The following is a 20,981-nucleotide window of genomic DNA, read 5'->3' as shown; positions in this document are numbered from 1 at the left end:
GCTCGTGGCTCGTAGCCAGTCTAATTCCACTAGTTCCTGGTTCCGAGCCTTACTCTAAGAGATGATTCTACCTTTGCAAAAGAAAATTATTTGAAACCGTGTCCATTTTTACATGCATTTATTTTGAGAACAGTCTCAAATTTGAAACGCGCTTTGGTTAAAATAAGTATATCGTTATCATCATCATCATCATCATCATCATCATCATCTTTATATAGTAATACCTCAGGTTTTGCACGATTTTTCCGGCTCCCTTAGCTTTTGCAAGCATCTCACCATTTTACTGCGCATCCAATCCGCAATGAATCCCGTCTTTGCATCGAATCTTCAGCCAATCGAAGCAAAGCAATCCGCTAATGGAGCAAACTTGAGGTACGACTGTATCAGAAAGGAAATTTCCATCTATGTGCATACGCATGATGGCACATGGGTATTCATATGCTTATTGAAGCGCTCCGTAATTCAATCGTTTACCACACCATTCTACGAGAAATACATAGCATGTATTCTTGTATGCATAGGTACAGTAATGGGATCTGCTCTTGCACACCTCTAGGCTGCAGCTTGATCCACTAGCGAGGATCGATACAGAAATGTTCTTTGCTTCGATTAGCTGACGATTCATTGCTGGGACAGGATCCACAACGGATTGAATGCGCAGTAAAATGGTGGGAATGTGCGCGTCAGCTTAGAGAGTAAGAGAAGTGTGCAGAAGTCCATTACTGTACACGTATTACATACATATAACGAAACAACATACGCAGCTACCTGCACAACGAACAGCTGTTCGAGTCGAAAACGTTCTAAATATTATTTGAAGAAACTCAATTTAGAAGCATTATATTTATCGCATTAAAAAAATTAATGAAAATAGGTTACTAGTTGTAGATGTTAAATTTGCTTGAGATTCGTGGTATTCAGTCTTCAGAATATTCATGAATACTTAGAACACAACGAATATGATATCTGTATCAGTATTTGCCATGTTAGCTGTCAAATAAATGGACGTAACTTAAACGTGTGAATTGAAAGGAACTGGTAACATTTTTAAAATGGATGTTGTGACAACTAGTTTGGAGGCCTTAATACGTAAGTTATAATTCAGTATTTAGATTTTAAATGCAATGAATATTTCGTACACAATGCTCGTTTCACAGAAAGAGTAACAAATCCACAAAATCAGAAACCCGATATCGCAGCTAGCGAAGCTTTTTGTGTAATGTTAACCAAAGAACCGGAAGGTATTCAGATTGGCACAAAATTATTGGCTTTACATATTCAATCGTCTAATGAAACAGAAGCGATACAAGCTCTTGCTGTAAGTTTATCGATAAACTCGTTGATAATTTATTCCGTTTTATTTGAGTTATGCTTCATTATATAGTTAATGCTCTTTAATACTATTGTAGTAAATCAAATAACTAAATCGTAGCTAATGATTTCTTAGTTATAACCAGTTTTAATGATAACACAATAAAATTCAAGATGCTATTAATTCTATAGCTGTTGGACATGTGTATGCGAAGATGTGGATCACCTTTCCATGCAGAAATTGGTAAATTCCGTTTCTTAAATGAAATGATACGTTTAGTTTCACCAAAATATTTGGGTGGAAAAACAACAGTTATGGTGCGTCACAAAGTATTACAATTATTACACGCATGGACAAAAGAATATCCACGTGAAATGAAAATCAAAGAAGCATACGAAATGTTGAAAAAGCAAGGTGTTATAGAGGTTGGTTTTGCGTATAATTATTATTTGTGTATCACAGTTTTATTTGTTTAACGTTATTTCTGGTAAAACACACCAGTAAACAACGTTTGTACACTTAGGATGATTCGTTGTGCACGATTAATGCTTCAGAGGATGTATCGAAAGCTTCAAAAACTAAGCATACAATATTCTACGACGAAGAAAAGTCCAACTTGTTGCAAAAATTACTTCAAAGTAAAGATCCCGATGATTTACTGTGTGCGAATAGATTAATCAAAACTATGGTGAGAGAGGTAAGTAAAAAATATCTAGAATATTATATAATTATGTTAGGTACATCACCTATTATTTTATAGGATGAAAGAAGAGTACAATTGAATTCACGTAGGATAATGGAATTAGAATCTGTACATAATAACGCCAAGTTACTATCGGAAATGTTAGATTCCTATAATTGGAAAGAGACTAGTAAAGAAGATCTCGATTTGATGAAGGAATTAAAACAAGCCTGTGAAAGATTAAAACCAATTGTTCTCAGATTAGCGAATGAAACTCAAGATAATGAGGAAATGCTTGGTAAGTATCCGATACTAATCAAATTTAATTTGAACGATATGTATTATTATATGTAATATCGAATAATAATGCATAATCTGCATTAGGCGATGTTCTTGCTGCAAGCGATGAATTGGGGCAAGTTTTTGAAAAGTACTCCATGGTAATAGATCGCGGTGAATGTTTGAACACTAAAATGGACTCCAATGTTAGTCCATATTTACTAGATTTATCTTCACCGTTAGAAAACAGTTCTATCGAAAGGAGCGAAGTACACAAAATTTATGATATTGCTACAACTAATCATCAGTCTGATATGGAAGTTTTAGGGGATATATTCAACTCATTAGGGAGATCTGAAAATACAGAAATTCCTTCTGTTTCTTCCACAAATCTATTAATACCTAACTCGATGATCATGCAACCAATTAGTATGCAACTAACAAGTAAGAAAGGTCGGTAAAGCGAAAACATTTGACATATGTTCGTCTCAACTGAACAACATAAAATTTTGAACAGATTCAATATTTTCAATAAGAGATTTTTGTCTCCTTTTACCAATGATAATATACAGTTATCGATGAACACATTTATTCGATCGACAGGTGAAGTAGTCGATCCACCCGAAGAGAAATTGGATAGTAAATCGAGAGCATTGGAGGAACTGAATGAATTGGGGGAGTCTTTGCTTAAACAAAGTTTATCGAGTTCAATATCAAATATCCGATGTAATTCGACAAGGTCGGTAAAGTACCTACGTAATGAAGATAAATAGCGTGTACATGTAACATGTACAATTGCCTCGGAAAGTACGTTAACGCCTTTTCATATGGAATAACTTTTTTAAAATTGGTCCAAAGGACTTAAATATTCTTGAGATGTTAGACCGACTAGTAGTTCTCTTTGAAACGAGTATACAGAAAATTTTTTAGATCGCAATTGATTGGAATGTTAAAAAAATTCGATGAAATTTTCAGCATGCTTATAAGTTACCGTGATCTACAAAATACATTTTTTACACTTTCGTTATGGGACAGATAAAAAAATTGAATAAACAATTCTTCATTTTTTTATCATTCCAATCAATTATAATCCAAAAAACTTTTTGTATACTCATTTCATAGAAAACTAGTCGGTCTAACAACTCAAAAATATTCAAGTTCTTCGAACCAATTTTAAAAAAGTTATTCCGCTTGAAAATGTGTTAACGTACATTCCGAGGCGACTGTACATCGAGCATCCCGCACCACACGCACACACACGTGTATAATGTTGCATCAAATCTTTTATTTTCTTAATTGTTTATATATTTTTACAGTAAGGAGGCTATAAACAGCACGGTGCATACAGAATTTCCGTCGAAACATTGTAACTCAACATCGCTTCCTAGCAACGATTCTCATATTGCTGAAACATTGGATACTGTAAATGCAACAAATGATAAATCAGTTTCTACTTGCATAAATCATATTGCTCCTATAAATGAAAAGAAACCCCAAGACAGTATGTTAGTTTCTTCAACGACACAAGATATTCTTCTGAAAGAACCAGAGATCAAACCGTTGTCAGACATAAACGTTAGTCTTCATGATATTAAACCAGGTACTTATCGTTTACATGTTCATGCTTTATAACTAAAATTTTTAATCATTTGAGAATAAAGCTTAAGAAGCTTTAAGAATCTTACATTCTATCGCTTTTCGAATAGGGATTAATCCACCTATAACCGTGCTCGAAGAAAAAAATGGAATAACCGTTGTGCTTCATTTTGCACGGGACAATCCTAGACAAGATGTATTTATTGTCGTAATTACAACAATAAGCAAAAATTTGAAGCCACTTGGTAATTACTTGTTTCAAGCAGTGGTACCAAAGGTAAATATAGAATGTTGACCATCCGCTGTCACACTGGCTCAACATGACACACATTTCATTTTTCGAAAAGTAAAATTAACAATTAATTCAATATACGTACTTGGATGTGAGACATCGAGCTTTAATAAAGGAAACGACGTTCTAGAATATTCAAGGTTATATTAGCAAATTTTTGGGTCTCAATTAGTATTGCTAGTTATTGTATGACAGTTGTTCGAAAATTCTGAGACATACAGGCGCTTCGTATAGGAAGTGTGACAGCGGAGGGTTAATATAAAATTACAATTACGTTTTTAATTCACACAAGCACGAGAACCGGTATTTTCATTTCCCTTTTTTTTATGAAATGGTTGATTCTCTGTATTCAAATTTGTAGAAATGTAAATGTAGACTTCAACCACCTTCTGGAACTGAATTACCAGGTCACAATCCATTCCTTCCTCCATCAGCAATCACTCAAATTATGTTGATTGCAAATCCCAATAAGGTAAAAAAATGAAAATGTTCGATCGAACGTACGATCGTATTTTATGATCGTTTTCTTGGCCTTTACCTGATAATAAACCTTTTTTTTTTTTTTAGGAATCAGTGTCCTTAAAATTTATGTTAAGTTATACGATGGACGACGAGACTTTCACAGAAATGGGGGAAGTGGAAAAATTACCTCTGTTTTGAAGTATCCTTTCGTAACAATTGAAGTTGTTACAATAGCTGTGTTTAATATTTCTTAAGAACGACTTCAGAATCAACAATTAATCAATGATGAAAACGTATATTCATAATTTTCCTAGTTTTACAATACAAAACTGTTCGCCCTGATCGACGAATATAATTACTGTTCTTTTCATAAAATTATCCTGATTATTTCTATTTATTCCCACGCATTGGGAAATGAAAGTAACGTTTTCTAGTTGTTTATATAAATTATTACATGATCCATATACATACTAAAAATGTGGGAAGATGTTTTAAGAAAGGAATTTAAACTTGACGAAATGTATGTGAACACGTTCGTAAAATATGCGCAGTGAAACTGAAATAAACAATTCAAAAGTAGGAGATCCGCATTCCATCTGATCGAAGTTAATGTTCCGTTATCGCCGAGTGACATACTCACGCGAAAATATAATATTTATCGTCAACTCAAATAAAAAAAAAACTCTATTTGCTTAGGAAACTGAGAGTACTTCGTCACGAAATGCGAGAGCAGTAAGTGCTTTGGTATGACCTACATATTCTCGTTCGACGATTCCTGTTGATACATTCCACAACCTGGCAACGCCATCGGATGAAGCTAAATTATATAAAAAAGTACTTCAGTGCTTAAGTTCTTACTTTAATTTCGATCGATGAATGTAAAATTTTACGGAAATGTTTATTGTTACCAGTGAATATATATTGTGAATCCGCGCTGAACGCAGCGTCCCAAACCCATCGTTTCGCTTCATGCTGAAGCACTTGTGCTTCTGAAAAGTCTGTAGTCTTCCAAACTCGTGCAGTTTGATCAGCCGACGTAGTCACTAAAAGCCTATGAAAGATATTACAAATTTGACAAGAACATCTATAATAAACAAGTTATATTGGCAAGATTTGATACGTTACTTACGTAGAATCGGGACTGAACTTGCATCGAAGAGCGTAACGCTTGTGTGCCAAAAGCTTATGGCGAGGATTAAGGCGGGTTGGTTCTTCTCCAACACCACCAGTCAGCGTCCAAATGTAACAATGGCCTTTGTTATTTACCGCTGCCATGTACGTACCATCCTGATCAATTGTAACATCTTGCACCGATGCTTCAGCTTCTGGAATCTTTGAATAGAGAGAGTTGTTTTTATAGATTTTAATCGAACCACCAAGCTATTTGTAAATAATAGTCTACCGCTATTCTTTAAATTATTCGTACGCTTATACCAGTTGTTCGTTATGATCTGAACGTAAATCCCACAAATGTATGACACCGCTTTGATCGCCAACTATAAGTTCTGCCTGGTTAGGATGTAAGCACACACAATTTACAGGAGCCGATACTTGAAATATTCTTTGGCATTGAAAGCTACTCGACCTGTCGTAACGTTACTATTAATATCGCCGCTGCTGTTACTATTAGCATTATCTTTGTAATATAAGTTGATGTAATATAATTTGAAACTTTAGACGTTTACCTAAGGTCCCAAATGCGCGCGGAACAATCTTCGCCTCCGGTATACATCCATTTACCCTCTTCCTAAGGATAACGAAACATACTAATAATTTCACTATTGTATGGCATTCGAATTAACTGCAAAGATTTAATAAACCATTCGCTGGATTAACTCGAAGAATTATAATGATTAGACACCTGGAAACCCAAGCCTGTAATGTTCTTTGATACGCCTTCATAATTAATAACTGGGTTTGGATTATTTGAAACTAAATCGTACATTCTGATATGTTGATACCCTGCAGCAGCAACGCCATATTTTTCTGGAGTAATATCCAAAGCGTTAACTTGCTATATACAAAACAGTAAATAAGAATTATTAGAAGCAAAATAAGATTTAAAATAAATTTAATCGTAGCATTTTAACAATACCGAATCCGTGTGTTCTGCAGTGCGTTGACAAACTCCTGTATGAGGTTGCCATATTTTAATGGTATGATCATAACCGCCTGTCACAAGAATTACTTGCTCGTTACTGTAGGTGTTGTCTGCTGTCATTTATGAATATAAAACGACACTTGACCAGCAAATTCTTATTCTTCTTGATATCGTGATTCTCGAACAACACCAAAGAATTGTTCTTCCTTTTACTTTTACCGATTTCAATACGATTTATTGTTTTTCTGTAAATTATGTACACATGCACACATTCGAAGTGTACATGCAAGTACATAAAAACAAATTGTAGTATCGTATAATAGGTTACGTTACAAAATAATATTAATCATTTAGCAAGAAAAACCTTTACTGTAATCAACTTTATAATTACAGATACATTAAGCACAATCTAACATCAATGAAAAAATATTTTCTGTTCACGAAGTAACCGCACGTTACTACGAAGTGCACAACGTAGAGTCTAAATCAGAGCTCGGAGTTAACTGCACATGACAGAGACAGACCATTTTCGGAGACTGTTCTGAAATGTGCTACAAGGGAGATCTCACAAATACGATTGGATGATGCCACTCTGCAGTACATTTCAGAGCAGTCTCCGAAAATGCTGTCTCTGTCATATGCAGTTAATTCCGAGCCCAGGTGTAAATTATAGACAAAGCGTACATTGTAGGGATGTACGCGATTCAGAATTGATCTTAGTGAAACGAATTTTCGATTTTTCTGAATCGATTCTATGATCAATTTGTGTTAAAAACGTACATTCTCTAGAGATGGGCGATTCTGAATCGATTTTCCTTCTTTTGATCTTCGATCGAAAGACGCCATAATGCCATTTTGACTACTGTATTGTTATTTACAACATTTTATCTTTTTAAATTCATTGTCTTTAAATGATTTTGTTAATAAATGAAAATCAAGTTTATCAATAAAAAAAATTATCAAGCTAATACTCGATATTAAGTATATCTTATCTGTATCTTATTATGAGACACTGGATATTAACTTTTAAATTAGATTTATTTATTTACTCATTTAGCACTTGAAAAAATGAAGAATTAACAGTCACCGTAATGTACGGTTAAATTAAAAAATTTAAAAATACCAAACCAAGAATAATATTTAAAAAATTCAAAACGCAGGATATAGGGGAAGAATGGAAGAGTAATGTAATGGCGATTGTGTGTTTCAATACTCATTGAAAATTATATGAATAATAGCAATATAAACAATGATAGAAAAGAAGGGTCAATAAAGCCTGAAGAAAGAGAGATTTTAGTCTCGCCGTGTCGATGTACGGCGTTTCACTCGAGCTGTCAGATAACTTATTGCTCCGACATACAGAACCTTGGCACTGATCAGCATAAGATATAACAAAAAAAATCTAATAAACATTTTTCTTTCAATTGTGTTGCATCGAATTTGAATATATTTTAAATATTTTAAGGTTTTATAAAGTTATTTTGAGATACAGATCTCTTGCGATGCGTATAATAAGACGCCAACGCGTGTGCGCAACGATATATCGCGTCTATTATATTATATTATATATGCATACATGTATTATAATGGAGAAAAACAGTTTTCAAAAATGAAATATTTTCAAGTTCGACGAGACACTGGTTTCCACTGTCCGATCGATCTAAATTTTTCTACAGATTATTTTTCTTCAGTTAGTAGTTATTTACACAATTCTAGGGGATCTCCCGAAAAAATTCGATAATTAAAAAATAAGATCCCCTCCAATGTGCGCATGGTCAAATGTATTTTACAAAAACGTTTAAACTTTATAAAAATAGGCTTATATTTGAATAAATTCATATAAGAACATATTCTTCATTCTTGTGAAATAAAATAATTTTACGTTTTGAAAATTTGAATGGTAGAGTTATGTTTGCAACAATAATGAACTGGCGAAAAAACAATTTCATTCTGGGATCACTCGATTGTATATGTACAGATTCATGGAAAACAATGTATATATGCACTAATTGTGGGAGCTATTGCGTATACATACATGGATCTGTAGCGAATACGAGATATAACATTAAGGAAACAAATTACTTAAACGAAAGTAAAACTAAGCATTGTTTATTTAAATTCAGATGATATTAAACAAAATTTTACCGTCAAGTGAATAAACATTGTTTCTATACATAATTTAATTAATTACAAATAACGTCCTTTTCTGTTTTAGATTGGAAAAAATATAATTTTCAGATTTGTTGCAATTGCTACTTATCTTCATATCCTTATATACATTTTGATTTAAAGTACATTATTTTATATAAAACATATGTCAGCAGCATGCAGGACATTCGCACAAAGAAAAATTGTTTATTAAATTTAACTCACTTCGTCTACATTCAAAAAGTATTACAGAATGATAACAGTTTCAAAATTATGAAAATGTTCAAAGAAAAGCATAATGAAAATAAAAATGAAAATAATATTTTTTCGAAGTTTCGTTTCAACCTAGTTTGCAATTCCTTTCTTCTGTGTACAAATCAATTATCTACATACTTTATTGACAATCAATGCTTCAACATGATATTTATGAGTATGCTGAGTCAGTGGTAAGTATGCTATCGACGTTATCGCATATGTATGTACCTCACGGTGTAAACGTATAAAATTAAATGGTGAACAAATTATATATATATATATATATATATATATATATATATATATATATAATTATATATGTGTATATATATAATAGTTTTATGTATACACGAAATGTGATACGCGTATATACACTTACATAAAATTCACTATTGTTCCCGTGCTTAGGGCAAAACTTCGAATGAGGGATGAAGTATAATAATTGGCTTTTGAAAGAATTGATATTTACAAATGATTTACAAAATATGTTACAGTCTTTTCTTTGGTAAAGATCCGAAAGCCGATATTACCGTTGCTTTGGTACCAGTTGCGGATGACGTTAAAGTGGTAAGCGTCGGTTGAGATAGTAAGACGGTAGGCTTTACTGAGGCAGTGGCTCCAGTTGCCACTTGATCCCATTTACTTTTTCTTTTCTTAGCATCGTCCTCGGTCGTGCTAGAACTATTTGGCCGCTTCGCTGTACCAGACACTATCTCAATTTTTGTTTTCTCTTTTCTAGCTTTTTCAAGTTTATCCATTTCAGCTTTCTGAACCTTAGCAAGCTCCTCGTAATACGAATCTTTACCCCATTTAAACGGATCAAATCTATCCAGAGGATAATTGGTGCCCAATTCGTTGATGCTACAAAATTGAATAAGTTTTTCATAAATGGATGGATTCCTGAAGTCCTTCCTTTGTTGTATAACTTTATTCATATCCAAACCACCGCTCTCCATTTTCCTGAAAAGTTTGGTTATCTTCTCCTGTAATTCCACAGGACACTGTCCTGATGGTTCCGGCGGTATAGTCACTCCATAGGTGTCAACCTCGCTATCTGAAACTAATTCTCCTTGACAAGAGGGAGAGCGGTCTGTAATCGAGGAGGGCCTTCCATTTTCAGAAGGCTGCCCGTCGATTTGTATTTGCAGCCCTCCCTCGTCATCGGAGACTATCGTGTCATCAAAGTATGAAACCAGTCTTTGCACCTTAGATGTCACATCTGTCACTAAGGTGGGTGCGTTTGACAAATCGTTACTAGACTTGCCACCAACGCTGGGAGCAACGACAGGACTATTTGAGGCTGATCTGCCAGATTTGGGACTGGTGAAAGCCTGGGGCTGACCGACTTGGGCATTATTCGGGGCGGCCCCCTGGGGAGTGTTCGAATTCTCCTGAAGGTCGTCTTCCACCCCGTCTTCGCCCTCCGAGTCGGTATAGGTGGCCGTGAGAGATGCCAGAGCAACACTTTGTACAGACATGGTTAGTTGGCTTTGAGTGTCCGCCGTACTACCAAGCAATATTTTGTGTTGGAACTCACCGGTCTAGCGTCGAGTTGTATGCCTTTTAGTTGTAGGGCATTTATGTATGCAAATATGCCTTTACGTACAGATACTACTATTATGCCCCAATCTTTTTTGGAATGTATGTTACTATACCGTATCTGGAAAAGACAAAAGCGTAAATATACAATATTGTTTCTGTAATTTTTATTTCATCTGCAGGATTCTAATGCGAACAAGAATGAAATGATAAAAGACTTGGAAAGCAATAAAGTGTCGTATAAGAGGACACATATGCGTTTTTCAAATTGAAACAATTGCAACTTCCATTCGATTTGCACATATATAAGCTATCGCGTAAAGATTAAGGCTTATAGAAAACACGAGCATTGAAACGACGTTAGTTGTGTGTCAACGAATAAGATATGTACATGAATGTAGTAATCGAGCGTTATGTATGCACTTGTTTTTAATTGTTCTACCTGGAAAATAACGGTTGTGAGAAAAACACTTGCGCGATTGCTTGCTGTATTTCGAATGAACGTTGATAATTTCAAAGCTCGTGTATCCCTAATACCTAGTCTAAATCACTAACCGATTAGTTTTTCCTCACACTTATTTCGCGCGATTTCACAAGCATCGAATTGACAATGCTATAAGGTTATGTTACAAATTATCAAAACTATACACCATACCATACTCACCTGATTATTTCAATTCACCGCGATACTTTATTTTTACACTGTACCTGATTTTCCATTCATTGTAATAAATTCAGAACACGTTACACATCGAACAACTTTTATTTGTCCATCAATCCACGACGATGAATGTTATCGATGTATACGTATACCGTGGAGTATTCAGAGTTCCTGTTTTTCTAACGAATTTCATGTGCACGCATGCGCCTTAATAGCAGTGCAGCATCGTGTAATATGTACCCGTATGTATTTACGTACGCATATGATGTATGCATGTGTGTATATTACTACTCATTTATTATGTTTTATATAGATGCGTCGTGGTTCGACATGTATCACGCAACACACGTTACACATGATATGTATGTATGTCATGTGTACAGCACGTTTGCAACATGAACGAAATGAAGAAATGAATATATATGAAACTGGACTACCCCCCCCCCCCCCGCTACATACACACACATTCATATTATATATATATAAATATTAACATTTTCAGTTCTTGTGGTTTTTCTTAAATATCAACTTTATCGTGTCATAAAATAGCAATTTACGTTCATGTGGACTTGTGGATTTATAGAAATATATGTATGTGCCCATTGTACATATGCATAAGTAGTGCATTATAAAGATATGTACGTATGTACGCAAATCGAAGCAGGAACTAGGAAACAGTGTGATGAAGTTTTCAATTAAATATAATATGAAAGAATCAGAGGTATAATATAATAATAGTTACGTACTAAAAGATGTAATAAAAATTCTCCCATATCATGAAATAATATTGTGTGTGTGTTGTAAGTGTTCTTTCATTAATCATAAATCTCAGACCCATAATTTTGGCCATAGTGTACTTATGTATACACAATGCATTCACACTACGTATTTATATACATACGTGTATAACATAGCATTCAATGTATATTCTATATATGCTATGCAGATGTATTGTATAGATGCGTAACACCGTACAGTGTCGCGCTCAAATTACGCTTGCGTATGAAAGGAACAGGAACGTCAGGAGCACAGTAAATGATGAGTTGGAAGTAGGAACGCGTTCTTTAGTCTCTTATACGCTTTTCAAACTGTGGGATGATCCAGGTGTGAATTCGTGTAAAGTGTAGAAACAATTTTTGGCATTAACCATGGTACTAGATCTAGATCTTTTTCGAGAAAACAAAGGTTTTAATCCTGATAAAATACGAGAAAACCAAAAGAATCGTTTTAAAGATGTAAATTTAGTAGACTTGGTAATTGAAAAAGACAAACTTTGGCGAAAATTGCGGCACAGAGCCGACAATTTCAATAAATTGAAAAATGTATGTAGCAAAGAGATTGGAGAAAGAATGAAAAAGAAAGAGGCGGTAGGTTGTGATAGTACCGTTTCAGAGGATATTCTTGGAAATTTGGATAATTTAACATCTGATAACCTGAAATCATTAACGGTCACACAGATCAAGACTATTCGTGGTTGCATAGATGATGCAATTACAAAGAATGACAAAGACCTCGTTTCAACTGAGTTGGAAAGAAATCAAGCCCTTAAAGAAATAGGTAACTTTTTGCACGAATCTGTACCAATTAGCAATGACGAGGAAGAAAATAAGGTATGTAAATGATCACAAAATGACCTGTATGTAATATATACATACTTCCATACAATGTTCTACGTTCATTACCAGGTCGAAAAAACATATGGGGATTGTACACAAAACAAGAGGTACTCGCACGTTGATTTAATATATATGATCGACGGATTAGACGGAGAACGTGGCACCAATGTTTCTGGTGGACGTGGTTACTTTTTAATGGGAGCAGCAATTTTCTTACAACAGGCGTTAATACAATTTTCCCTTAGAAAATTGTTTGTTAAAGGTTATAAACCTCTGTATACTCCTTTTTTCATGCGCAAAGATGCTATGCAGGAAGTAGCACAATTATCTCAATTTGACGAAGAATTGTATAAGGTACAAGTAAAATGCTTATTAATTGTACATTTCGTGTCTGCGTTACATCGAATCTTTCAATTACTACTCGATTCGATTAGGTAATTGGTAAAGGAAGCGAGCGTTGCGACGAGAAAGATATAGATGAAAAGTATTTGATTGCTACATCGGAACAACCGATAGCTGCATTTCATCGAAACGAATGGATCCCTGAAAATACATTGCCAATCAAATATGCAGGATTATCTACGTGTTTCAGACAAGAAGTCGGATCTCATGGACGCGATACAAGAGGCATTTTTAGAGTTCATCAATTTGAAAAGGTATTGTTTGGTATATATCTAATAAATTAAGAATTTTATTTTTTTAAAGAAAACAATGTACAAGTTTATGATTATTCGTAAATTTGTGTTAGGTCGAACAGTTTTGTTTAACATCTCCGTATGAAAATAAATCTTGGCAAATGATGGAAGAGATGATTTCTAATGCGGAAGAATTCTATCAAGCATTGGAGATTCCATACCGCATAGTAAATATAGTATCGGGTGCACTGAATAATGCTGCTTCAAAAAAATTGGATTTAGAAGCATGGTTCCCTGGATCCGGTGCATTTCGTGAACTTGTGTCGTGCAGCAATTGTTTAGATTATCAAGCTAGACGATTATTGGTCAGGTAAATAAATTTCAACGACTACAATTACGTTCACTGAGAAAATTAAATTCCTTAAATTCTATTCTTTGGAACTACATACATACGTATGTATCGATCGTATATAATTATATGAAATTGATGTTTCAATATATTTTAGGTATGGTCAAACAAAAAAGATGAATGCAAATACCGATTATGTACACATGTTAAATGCAACAATGTGTGCAGTTACACGTGTTATATGCGCCATTTTAGAAGTACATCAAACCGATACCGGTATCAAAGTCCCGAAAGTTCTTGCGCAGTTTATGCCAATTGAATATCAAGATGAAATTCCATTTGTTAAGACAGCACCTATCGAGGAGGCAGAAATGAAAAAAACAAAAAGAACGAAAGAACCAAAGGACGTTATCTTAAATTAAATGAATCGTATTATTGATCTCTTCGAAGGAGCAGAAAAAGATCTGAATAAATTCAGTTGCGTTTGATTAACGATTGCAATTTAATTTCGATGTAAAACTGAACGGTCAATTCTCATATTCGAAGACCGATTTTTCTTTGAAACATTATGGCTTCTACATCGCTTTAGCGTATATACGCAAAAATCAATAACTTTGGTTCATTCCATTATTATAACTATAAATAACATTCTTTATTATAATTTGAGCACTTCGGTACATACTCTTAAACATATAATAAATAAATCTAGGAAAGCAGTATAACCGTTGCCTGCGAATTTATTTATTAAGTGGCTTCCTTTGAAATTGACGTTTTTATGTGCCTTTTTTGTTCCTCAGCTCTTCTAAGATTATTCAACACAGTGCGTTCAAATTCTGCATCGGACATTTTACTTGTATTTATCTGAAACATTACATTTCGTTGAAACATTAATATTGATAATCTATCGCTGCAAAAAAAAAAGAAGAAAATATTAGTTTAATATAACCTTGGATTCTGCAAAATCATTAATGGCGTCAACCGATCCAATCTCTTTGTAATTCGATTGTTTTGCTACATCCCACAATTTCTGAAGTTTCAGTGGGTTTTCCATTAAACCAACTTCTAGGTTCAAGGCCATCTCCTAACGAACAAAATTATTTTCACACTTACAAGTTGTTTCTTTTAAATAGAAATATTCACTTTTAACGTAATTCATAAACATACAGCCTCATTCCTATTTCGGTATTCAACTAATGCTCTGCCTTCCCTTGACGATGAAAGGATAAGAGTTGCTATATCACCGTACTAAAACAAACGATCGTTACCCAAAAAGAACAATTTAAGAAGAAGAGATGGACCAAATTGTTTTTCAGAAAATTGCAACAAAATTAATAATAATCATTGCTACCAGTTTGGGTGTGTAAAAACGTTTAGATATATAACAAACATTGTCATTTTGTGTGCAGCGTATACCTTTGAAAATATTCTATGCAATGTATCATAGTTGTATATACTATTATTCAAAGTGTTTTTATTAGTTTTCCATTTAATTTTAATTTTGAAAGAATCACTGTCAACGTCAACAGATTCCCGCAAATTTTTCGATTCTTGTTCAATTTTTTGTTTCATAAGTGCTATTTCCTCTTCTACCTGCTTAGATCCTTCCTTCCGAAGCCTTTCTATTTCAGCCTAAAATACAACATAATACCAATGTTGAAAGCTTCCGACAGAAAAGGACATTTGAAATGGTTTATGAAATACAATGCTTACCCGTAATTTACATTCGTCATTGTTTGTAGAATATTTTGAATATAAAGATTGTTTATAGGCATCTTCTCGTGCTTCTAAATCTTCTTTCAATTTCCTGCGTTTGGCATCTAACTCTTTAGTCCGTAATGTTGCCAGATGCTTGGCATTAATAACTTTGTCGTAAGCTGCCTTATATTCCCATAGAATGAAACGTTGAATATGAATAGAAAAGAAGTTAAGAAATATATTGTTCTTGAATTTTTCTAAGACAGTTATAAAGTAATAGTAATCGTACTATACGCTTACCCGGGCAGAAGAATCTATAAGAATTTCTAATGCTCGTGATAAATCATGAAATAACTCTTTTGCTTTTGGATTGTTCGGATTTTTGTCGGGATGACAAGACAAGGCTTTCTTGCGATATGCTTTTTTAATCTAGAACGACAAAGGAAATTAATTATACGATACCGCATACATATGAATAACTGTATCGATCGAACTGTAACATCGTATCTTGTAATTTTTGTTACTTTTAATGGCAAGAAATCGTACATGTATTATTTTTATAGAAAATGTACATACTTCTTGGGTCGTGGCTGTATTTGTTACACCAATAAAATCGTACAAATTTCGATCTATTAAGGAATCCATTTCTCCTTTGGACATTCAATTTTAAGGGAGGTTAAACTCTTTTATGATCTCCGATATACGTTATTTCCTTTAATCTACGTTATTTTATTTGTTATTGGTAGGCTACGTAGGTAAGCATAGTGCTGTAGTCTTCCTGTTCGATTAAAATATTAATTTATTGTAAAAAATGAAATTTATTTCCGTTAAACGCAAAATTTAACAGACGAAACATAACATACACGATATGCGAAATGCGAAGCTGCGCGACTTATTCCTTCCCTTTCCATGCTTCTCATTCCCACATTCCCAGTTTTCCCACTCCATTTCGTATTTTTCCCGCGTCTGCACAGATGTTTTTTCATACATATGTATATATGTATAGGCATATATACAATCTTTTTCCAGGAAAGTATAGCATGGCGTCGGACAGTCTTGGGAGTATATAATTAAGTTATATAAATTCATAAGAGAAATTAATTTATTTGAATCTACAGTAAAAATAGGAATGTATTGTAGAGTGGTGGAGAGAAGAGCTCGCAAATGGGATTGGATGATGCCAATGAGTTTCATCTGTAATCCATTGGAATCGTCCAACCCCATTTGTGAAGTCTCCTCTCCACCACTTGGAGCAAATTCCGAGCAACATCCTTGACACCATTGGACACATTTGACACCGCTGGTCATGACTGGAAAATCCAAGAACCACGAACTATGTATCAAGAACGGTCGATCGTCTGATGTCATCTGGTCCTGTTTGACATTTCGATGTTGACATATTGTACATGTAAATGTAATAAATTCTTCGAATCATGCCCAACTTGCCAGTAGAGGCAGCATCTGCTACTGCTGAACACGTAGACAATTTTTAGACAGAGAGGGACTGTGTTTGTGATCGATATATCGTATGCATACACATACTATAAATATAATATAGTATGTACATATGCATATCCAATTCCAACCTCAGTTTGCATGCTATTCTTGCTCTTGTTCCTTAGTTCCCTTTATGCCCCTTATGCCCAGTGTTCACGGCAACATAGGTTATGCAAGGGATGCATGCAGGGGATGCAGGTGACCCATGTGCGGCAATCCAACGCAGTAGCGTGCCGCGTCTACCGAATGAACATTATAATTCTGAATTACGATCGCGACGCGGAGTAAAGTCTCGGTCTGATCGAAGTTCAGAATTCTAATGTTCACCCGGTAGACGCACCATCTTACCGTAAGGCACCGTCCTTATCAGTTACGATGGCCATGGTCATTATGGTCCGTGCCATGGCCTCGTGGTACATTTCTAATTTGTAATTGTAACTTGTATGTAGGCAAGTGTTGCTTCCACTGCTACTATCATATTCACTTATATTAGTACTGTATGTGTTAATATATATACATAAATTTGCATATGTCACATTACTACATTACATATAACGAATTTCGCGCTACTTGTATGTGTACGTATATATGTATGCATGTACGAAAAATGGTATTACGGTATTACGTAAACGTTGTCAAACGAAAACAGAAACATATTCTACAGTAGAAAAATTGAAATTCTACAAAAGAAATTTTTGTCTAACACAATGATTAACAAAGTTCTGCCAGGACTTGTAAGACGAATATTTTTCCAAAATATTTTACAAGTAAGTGCATAGTACTCTACCACTACGTCTAAAATATGTAGTTAAATGCCCTTTTCGTCACTTTCAATTTAGGCGAAACCACAATGGGATCATATAAATACTAAAATTGGAATCAATACTATTACTACTACAGGTATTGTTACCGACGAAACAGAACCACAATTCCTGGGAATAGAAGTCAAATTCACAGACAAATTACAATTTTTTGATAAGGAAAGTTACAACGCTTTACCCATATTTAGGATTTTAAACTCATCTAAACAAGAACAATCACCTGAAAAACATGAGGTTCAAATATTTCGTGTATATAATATATGGAATATAATTTTCTCAACGTTTCTTTTTCATTTCCATTTAATAATATATTTCTTTAATCCATAAGTTAAGCGAGCAAACATTGACTAAAATGTATTATAAAATGCTTACTTTGACGGTAATGGATAAAATCCTTTACGAATCTCAAAGACAAGGACGTATATCATTTTATATGACTAATACCGGCGAAGAAGCGCTTCAAATTGGTTCTGCCGCAGCTCTTACATTAGAAGATATCGTATATGCGCAATATCGTGAAGCTGGTAGGAATTTAATTGAATTATTAACAACGATACGATGCTGATAACGATGTAATAAAGTATGTTATAGCATAAGTTGGAAAGCATTTAATTTATCATTTATTTATTTTATAGGTGTATTATTGTGGCGTGGCTATTCTATTACAGATTTTATGAATCAATGTTACGGTAACCATAAGGATACTTCGAAGGGGAGGCAAATGCCTGTTCATTATGGATCGAGAAAACTGAACTTTGTCACTATTTCTTCACCTTTAACAACACAATTACCACAAGGTAGCAACATTGGCAAATACTCTATAAAAATGTCATAAAACAGTAAATTCTCTGATGCAAGCTCGACGTGCATGGATTTTCAGCTGTAGGTACGGCGTACGCGCTTAAACAATCAAAAACTAGAAGCTGCGTAGCATGTTATTTTGGCGAAGGTGCAGCCAGCGAAGGAGATGCTCATGCAGCCTTCAATTTTGCTGCAACTTTGGAGTGTCCAATTATTTTTATCTGGTATATTTTTTATTCCTCGATATATCAATCGTTCGATTAAATACCATGTTGAACATCAAGAGATATCTTTCGTTTTTCGGACGCTGTTTCGAGCAATTAACAGAAGTTAACACTCACGCATGAAACGATTCTATGTTCTTTGAATGTTATTTCAAGTCGAAATAATGGTTATGCCATTTCAACACCTTCGCTGGAACAATTTAAAGGAGATGGGATCGCTGCTAGAGGCCCAGCCTATGGGATACGTACAATTCGTGTAGACGGCAACGACATTCTTGCTATGTACAGTGCAACGAAAGCTGCTCGTCGATACTGCGTTGAGAAAGGAAAACCTGTTTTGATCGAAGCTATGACGTATCGGTAGAAAAATGTTTACTTTCTTCGATTTGATTTCAGTAATGTTTCGATATTCGATGCAACTTGTATCCATTCGTCTATGTATACTTTAGAATGGGCCATCACAGTACTTCCGATGATAGTAGCGCGTATCGATCGATCAATGAAATAACTCGGTGGAAGTGCAATTTGCCAATCGCAAGATTTCGAAGCTATTTAGAATCGATGAACTTTTGGTGCGAAAAGCGAGAACAACAATCGAACGATGCCATAAAAGAGTCCGTGTTACGCGCGTTTACGGATGCAGAGAAAGAACTGAAACCTTGTTGGAAAGAATTATTCACGGATATATACCACACGATGCCAGTACATATCGAGTATGTTTCTGAATTTTGTTTAAAACTATATTTAAAGTTATATTTTGGAGGATCAATTGTTAAATACAATTAAGCGGTAAGTTTAAAAAGTTTTACGAACGATCAATCTTCTCGTTTACTTTTAGGAAGCAATTACATTCCATGGCGAATCATGTCGCAGAGTTTCAAGAAGAGTATCCGACGCATGCTTTTAAATCGGATTAGCGATGTAAAATTATGCTAACGATAGAATAAAATATAATTATCGTGGCAAAATTTGTATATTTTCTCTACGAATATATAATATAGCTGTTACAAAAAATTCATACATCCATATTAGCTGCTATTTCTTTATATTTATCCATTCGAAATTCTTTTCTTGCCCCATCGAGTAATATATTATGAAGTAAAAGAGATTGATTCGGATTATATTGTTCGATACTAGGATATATATTTCCTAGAATTAGTCGATTGGATTAATAACGCAACAAACACAAGATATCGTACGATTAGTTTGAAAAGTATACCTCTTAATTCCAAAACAGCTCGTTCATACGCAGGCTTGTTTCCAGAATAAATGGTTGGCGCTCTATGAAGTTTCGTATAGGAAGTCGTATAATCCTGAAATCTTGGTCCAAGTACCTTGAAAAGTTTATGGACAAGTTGTTTTTCTAATATCCAAAAGTTTGCCAGTTCCATCGTTTCTTTGTGTTCGGGTCCATGACGCAATGTTTCCGATATTAACTGTAAAAAGATACGATAACAAAGCTTCTCGCAAGGATTAATAAATAATTTCTACATAGGATACGGACTCGTTCGATATAACCTCTTGTCTCGTCTGCCCTCGGGTAATTCAATTCGATTCTTTCGTATTTAACTAAAGCTGTTAAGGTTTTTCGAAGTTTTCGCAGTCGTCCTTCAGGACCATCCGGATTCCCGAATCTTCGTGGTTTCGATCCAACATTGTATCTTAACCTAGAAACAAATTTCTCCACGTTTGCCTGATTCATTTTTCTTGTTCCTCTCGTTTCGAACTACACACTTCTCATTATTTGCGCATTCGTAATTCTTATTCCGTCGGACTACTCTCAGGTTAGTCGCATAAATTGAATATTTTCAGTTTTTTAAAACGCGTTCGACGATAAGAACATTATTCCATCTTGATTCCTATCGATTCCGATAATTACAGAGTCAATATAGCTGGAATAGGAATGCTGGAACGGACTCTCTTTTGGAATGTCTCTTCTCGACCACACTCGGAGCTGCTTCTGCTTGGACCAGGATTGGTCGTCAACGATCCATTCGATTCACGGACTCGAGATCG

At 34.6% G+C, this 20,981-nt stretch overlaps 7 protein-coding genes across 13 annotated transcripts; 3 read left to right on the top strand and 4 right to left on the bottom strand.

Moving 5' to 3' along the window:
• Positions 1-114: 114 nt before the first annotated feature.
• On the top strand, positions 115-6,458 carry Gga (ADP-ribosylation factor-binding protein Gga). The gene is made up of 11 exons (XM_033472251.2): positions 115-1,089; positions 1,158-1,318; positions 1,504-1,737; positions 1,836-2,009; positions 2,073-2,292; positions 2,379-2,726; positions 2,877-3,012; positions 3,590-3,873; positions 3,980-4,146; positions 4,523-4,633; positions 4,729-6,458. The coding sequence occupies exons 1-11, from the start codon at positions 1,053-1,055 to the stop codon at positions 4,819-4,821; spliced, it is 1,965 nt and encodes a 654-aa protein (XP_033328142.2). The 5' UTR covers positions 115-1,052; the 3' UTR covers positions 4,822-6,458.
• On the bottom strand, positions 4,903-7,274 carry Lst8 (MTOR associated protein, LST8). Its single transcript, XM_076527727.1, has 7 exons — positions 6,719-7,274; positions 6,485-6,637; positions 6,309-6,370; positions 6,058-6,208; positions 5,753-5,955; positions 5,532-5,674; positions 4,903-5,440 (listed from the first exon to the last, which is right to left on the bottom strand). Exons 1-7 carry the CDS (start codon positions 6,842-6,844, stop codon positions 5,316-5,318), a joined length of 963 nt encoding a protein of 320 aa, XP_076383842.1. The 5' UTR covers positions 6,845-7,274; the 3' UTR covers positions 4,903-5,315.
• Positions 7,275-8,817: 1,543 nt separating this feature from the next.
• Positions 8,818-11,571, bottom strand: LOC117221271 (SAP30-binding protein). Of its 4 annotated transcripts, none has more exons than XR_013035350.1 (3): positions 11,375-11,571; positions 10,665-10,787; positions 10,451-10,591 (listed from the first exon to the last, which is right to left on the bottom strand). XR_013035350.1 is itself a non-coding variant. In XM_033472084.2 (2 exons), the coding sequence occupies exon 2, from the start codon at positions 10,603-10,605 to the stop codon at positions 9,616-9,618; it is 990 nt and encodes a 329-aa protein (XP_033327975.1). In that variant the 5' UTR covers positions 10,606-10,787; positions 11,331-11,537; the 3' UTR covers positions 8,818-9,615. The 4 variants fall into 4 exon arrangements, 2 of the variants coding, with proteins under 2 accessions (XP_033327975.1, XP_076383841.1); XR_004490467.2 differs by having other exon boundaries at positions 11,331-11,517; XM_033472084.2 differs by having other exon boundaries at positions 8,818-10,787; positions 11,331-11,537.
• Positions 11,572-11,855: 284 nt separating this feature from the next.
• SerRS (Seryl-tRNA synthetase) lies at positions 11,856-14,649 on the top strand. Of its 3 annotated transcripts, none has more exons than XM_076527713.1 (6): positions 11,856-12,048; positions 12,785-12,937; positions 13,013-13,297; positions 13,378-13,599; positions 13,692-13,948; positions 14,085-14,649. In XM_076527713.1, the coding sequence occupies exons 1-6, from the start codon at positions 12,010-12,012 to the stop codon at positions 14,347-14,349; spliced, it is 1,221 nt and encodes a 406-aa protein (XP_076383828.1). In that variant the 5' UTR covers positions 11,856-12,009; the 3' UTR covers positions 14,350-14,649. The 3 variants fall into 3 exon arrangements, with proteins under 3 accessions (XP_076383828.1, XP_033327984.1, XP_033327983.1); XM_033472093.2 differs by lacking the exon at positions 11,856-12,048 and adding an exon at positions 12,059-12,694; XM_033472092.2 differs by lacking the exon at positions 11,856-12,048 and having other exon boundaries at positions 12,060-12,937.
• Positions 14,565-16,643, bottom strand: LOC117221278 (dnaJ homolog subfamily C member 17). Of its 2 annotated transcripts, XM_033472095.2 has the most exons (8): positions 16,486-16,643; positions 16,199-16,400; positions 15,923-16,051; positions 15,638-15,805; positions 15,341-15,556; positions 15,092-15,172; positions 14,874-15,008; positions 14,565-14,788 (listed from the first exon to the last, which is right to left on the bottom strand). In XM_033472095.2, exons 2-8 carry the CDS (start codon positions 16,280-16,282, stop codon positions 14,672-14,674), a joined length of 930 nt encoding a protein of 309 aa, XP_033327986.1. In that variant the 5' UTR covers positions 16,283-16,400; positions 16,486-16,643; the 3' UTR covers positions 14,565-14,671. The 2 variants fall into 2 exon arrangements, with proteins under 2 accessions (XP_033327986.1, XP_076383844.1); XM_076527729.1 differs by having other exon boundaries at positions 16,199-16,526.
• A 603-nt stretch (positions 16,644-17,246) lies between these two features.
• BckdhA (Branched chain keto acid dehydrogenase E1 subunit alpha) lies at positions 17,247-19,991 on the top strand. Its single transcript, XM_033472094.2, has 9 exons — positions 17,247-17,317; positions 17,769-17,886; positions 17,959-18,174; positions 18,269-18,464; positions 18,576-18,737; positions 18,821-18,965; positions 19,122-19,325; positions 19,415-19,678; positions 19,804-19,991. The coding sequence occupies exons 1-9, from the start codon at positions 17,253-17,255 to the stop codon at positions 19,880-19,882; spliced, it is 1,449 nt and encodes a 482-aa protein (XP_033327985.2). The 5' UTR covers positions 17,247-17,252; the 3' UTR covers positions 19,883-19,991.
• Positions 19,920-20,972, bottom strand: mRpL17 (mitochondrial ribosomal protein L17). Its single transcript, XM_033472097.2, has 3 exons — positions 20,470-20,972; positions 20,185-20,401; positions 19,920-20,114 (listed from the first exon to the last, which is right to left on the bottom strand). Exons 1-3 carry the CDS (start codon positions 20,665-20,667, stop codon positions 19,981-19,983), a joined length of 549 nt encoding a protein of 182 aa, XP_033327988.1. The 5' UTR covers positions 20,668-20,972; the 3' UTR covers positions 19,920-19,980.
• Between the last annotated feature and the right edge of the window lie 9 nt (positions 20,973-20,981).

The sequence above is a fragment of the Megalopta genalis genome, unplaced genomic scaffold (genome assembly GCF_051020955.1).
Source record: "Megalopta genalis isolate 19385.01 unplaced genomic scaffold, iyMegGena1_principal scaffold0037, whole genome shotgun sequence".
In the NCBI taxonomy this organism is placed as follows: domain Eukaryota; kingdom Metazoa; phylum Arthropoda; class Insecta; order Hymenoptera; family Halictidae; genus Megalopta; species Megalopta genalis.
Note: the sequence above shows the minus strand (reverse complement) of the source record. Positions and strands in the feature narration are given on the sequence as shown.